The sequence below is a fragment of the Oryzias melastigma genome, linkage group LG15 (genome assembly GCF_002922805.2).
Source record: "Oryzias melastigma strain HK-1 linkage group LG15, ASM292280v2, whole genome shotgun sequence".
Lineage (NCBI taxonomy): Eukaryota > Metazoa > Chordata > Actinopteri > Beloniformes > Adrianichthyidae > Oryzias > Oryzias melastigma.
The window spans coordinates 1,261,497-1,263,568 of NC_050526.1; the positions used below are offsets into that span (position 1 = coordinate 1,261,497).

A 2,072-nucleotide genomic window follows, 5' to 3' on the forward strand; every position below is an offset into this window, starting at 1 on the left:
CTGCGAAGCCTTATTTTTTGAATTTCAGAAAATGTTGTTAAGCCCTGTCTAGCCTTTTTGTTTGTGAGATGCTATCCTGCCTGGGCTTCAATGTTTCAAATGAAAATATGTTTTGTCATTTGACATTTTGTCAAATAAAAAAAATTCCAACAATTGCAACAGAACCTTTTATGGACAACTTTTACCAAACATATTTTCCCATCCCAACTAAAAAGAAAATATATGCTTAGAGATTACAATCTAAACTTTTACACCAAATTTCTTTATTTTCCAATCCAAGAAAAGCAAAAGAAAATCACTTTAAAACCTTAAATGCTATTTATCCATGACATTACTTTGTAATAAATTTAGTATTGACACAAACATATGCACCTTTGCAGCAAAGATATAGAAACAGTTGAGCAGTTGTGAGAAATCAAAAATCTTTTTGGTTTGATTTTCAACACTGGTTAACTCTGTATTAATTCCCCCTTTTTTTATGTCCAAATTATTATTAAGTTTGGGCCACAAACTGAAAACAATAAATCCAGAATTTGGTATTAATAATTTAATAATATTAGCAAAACTTTTTATACATAAATGTTATTTTTTTAAGTTCCCCATTTTTTTTTATTTAAAAAAATGAAGTACTTCTATGTAGGATGTATTTAAAATAATGTAAATTACCTAAAGCCCAACTTGTTGATTTTTTTAAACACATTTCTAAATTTATTTAAAATTGTATACATATATCTTTATTTTATTTTTTGAATTCTTTTTTGTCTGTATTGTGAGTCGTTTATATTTAGAAATGAGTGTAACTTGAAATTATTCATGGTGGGTTATTGATCTTTTATGTCAATAAATACTCTTTCATTCTATTTTTTCCCGAAAAAAATACAAATGTCAGCGGAACCTCTGCTTTGACGGAGGAACGATTTCCTTGTAGCACACATCCTCAGTTTGTCCAATCAGAAGTCGCATCTGTCTGACGTCACCCCTTACATGTGACAAACCATCATGGATGCCCTCTGACTGTAAACTGTAATGTCCTGGCTGTCCACCCAAACGTCCTTCTCTTTCAGTGTTGTGAATATTGATAAAAATGAAATATTTGTTCGGTTTGAGCCGCTTCTTCTCCCGCCGCCATGTCCGCTTCTGCCACCAGAGCGTCTACAACAGACACTCGGACCCGCGGAGGATCGGAGTGGAGCTCGGGGAGAAGTGAGGAGACTTCCTTTCTGTTTCATTTTCTAGGAATTGATGCTGCAGATTTTGACCATGACTGCTCCCAAACAATTAACAGTTTTATTTATTTTTATTTAAGATAATCTGGTGTTTTTGTCACAACAGGAAACTGGAAATCTCCTCAGGGAGATTTGCTAGATTTGCTGATGGGTCTGCTGTAGCACAGGTACTAAAAAAGCTTTTTCTTATTTGTTTTTTCCTGCATTTCAAATCAAAATCTCAGTATTTTAATAATTTAGTGGATAAAAAATCCCAACTAAATATTTAAAACTTCCAATACCTCCTAAAGTCAAGGGAATACACTTTTTTCAGGATCCTGGAAATAGTTGTAAAAACAGAAATTCTTTTAAATATGATCATTATCCTGGGTATATTCTATATATACACAAATTTCCTTTATACCAAAACATCTTTCCTCATCTTTTACAAATAAATCTGCTTTTTTTTAAATCTGTAAATTCATCATATGTTTTTGATATCCCCTAATTTAATGATTATTATTATGTCCATGTATTTGATTTAATCTTAACAAGTTAAGATTTTTTTTTGTCATTGTATACTCTTCCTTTTATTACTGTTTACATTTCTCTGTGTTCGTTCTAACTGCAAATTATTGGATATTTTAAGCAATTGCCACAAATGTTGTAATTTTTTCTCAATTAGAAAGCTGCTTCTTATGCATGATAATAATATTGAGAATATTAAAATACTTTTTTTGTATTTTTTACGGCTCTAAATGCGAAAGTTTAGATTTTACTTTGACGATTCCCAGAAAGACTAAATTCAAATAAAAGTGGACATTTTCTCTTTTTTTATATAGTTTTCTAATTACTGTAACAGTTGAT

At 30.7% G+C, this 2,072-nt stretch overlaps 1 protein-coding gene across 1 annotated transcript in view; it reads left to right on the forward strand.

Annotated features, from left to right (window-relative positions):
- Nucleotides 1-766: 766 nt before the first annotated feature.
- The window catches only part of LOC112161875 (polyribonucleotide nucleotidyltransferase 1, mitochondrial), a gene marked incomplete at its 3' end in the record, with an annotated part of 7,592 nt that continues 6,286 nt past the window's right edge, over nt 767-2,072 (forward strand). The window contains 2 exon segments of the mRNA XM_024297382.2: nt 767-1,203; nt 1,333-1,393. Coding sequence (XP_024153150.1) covers nt 1,085-1,203; nt 1,333-1,393 — 180 coding nt within the window.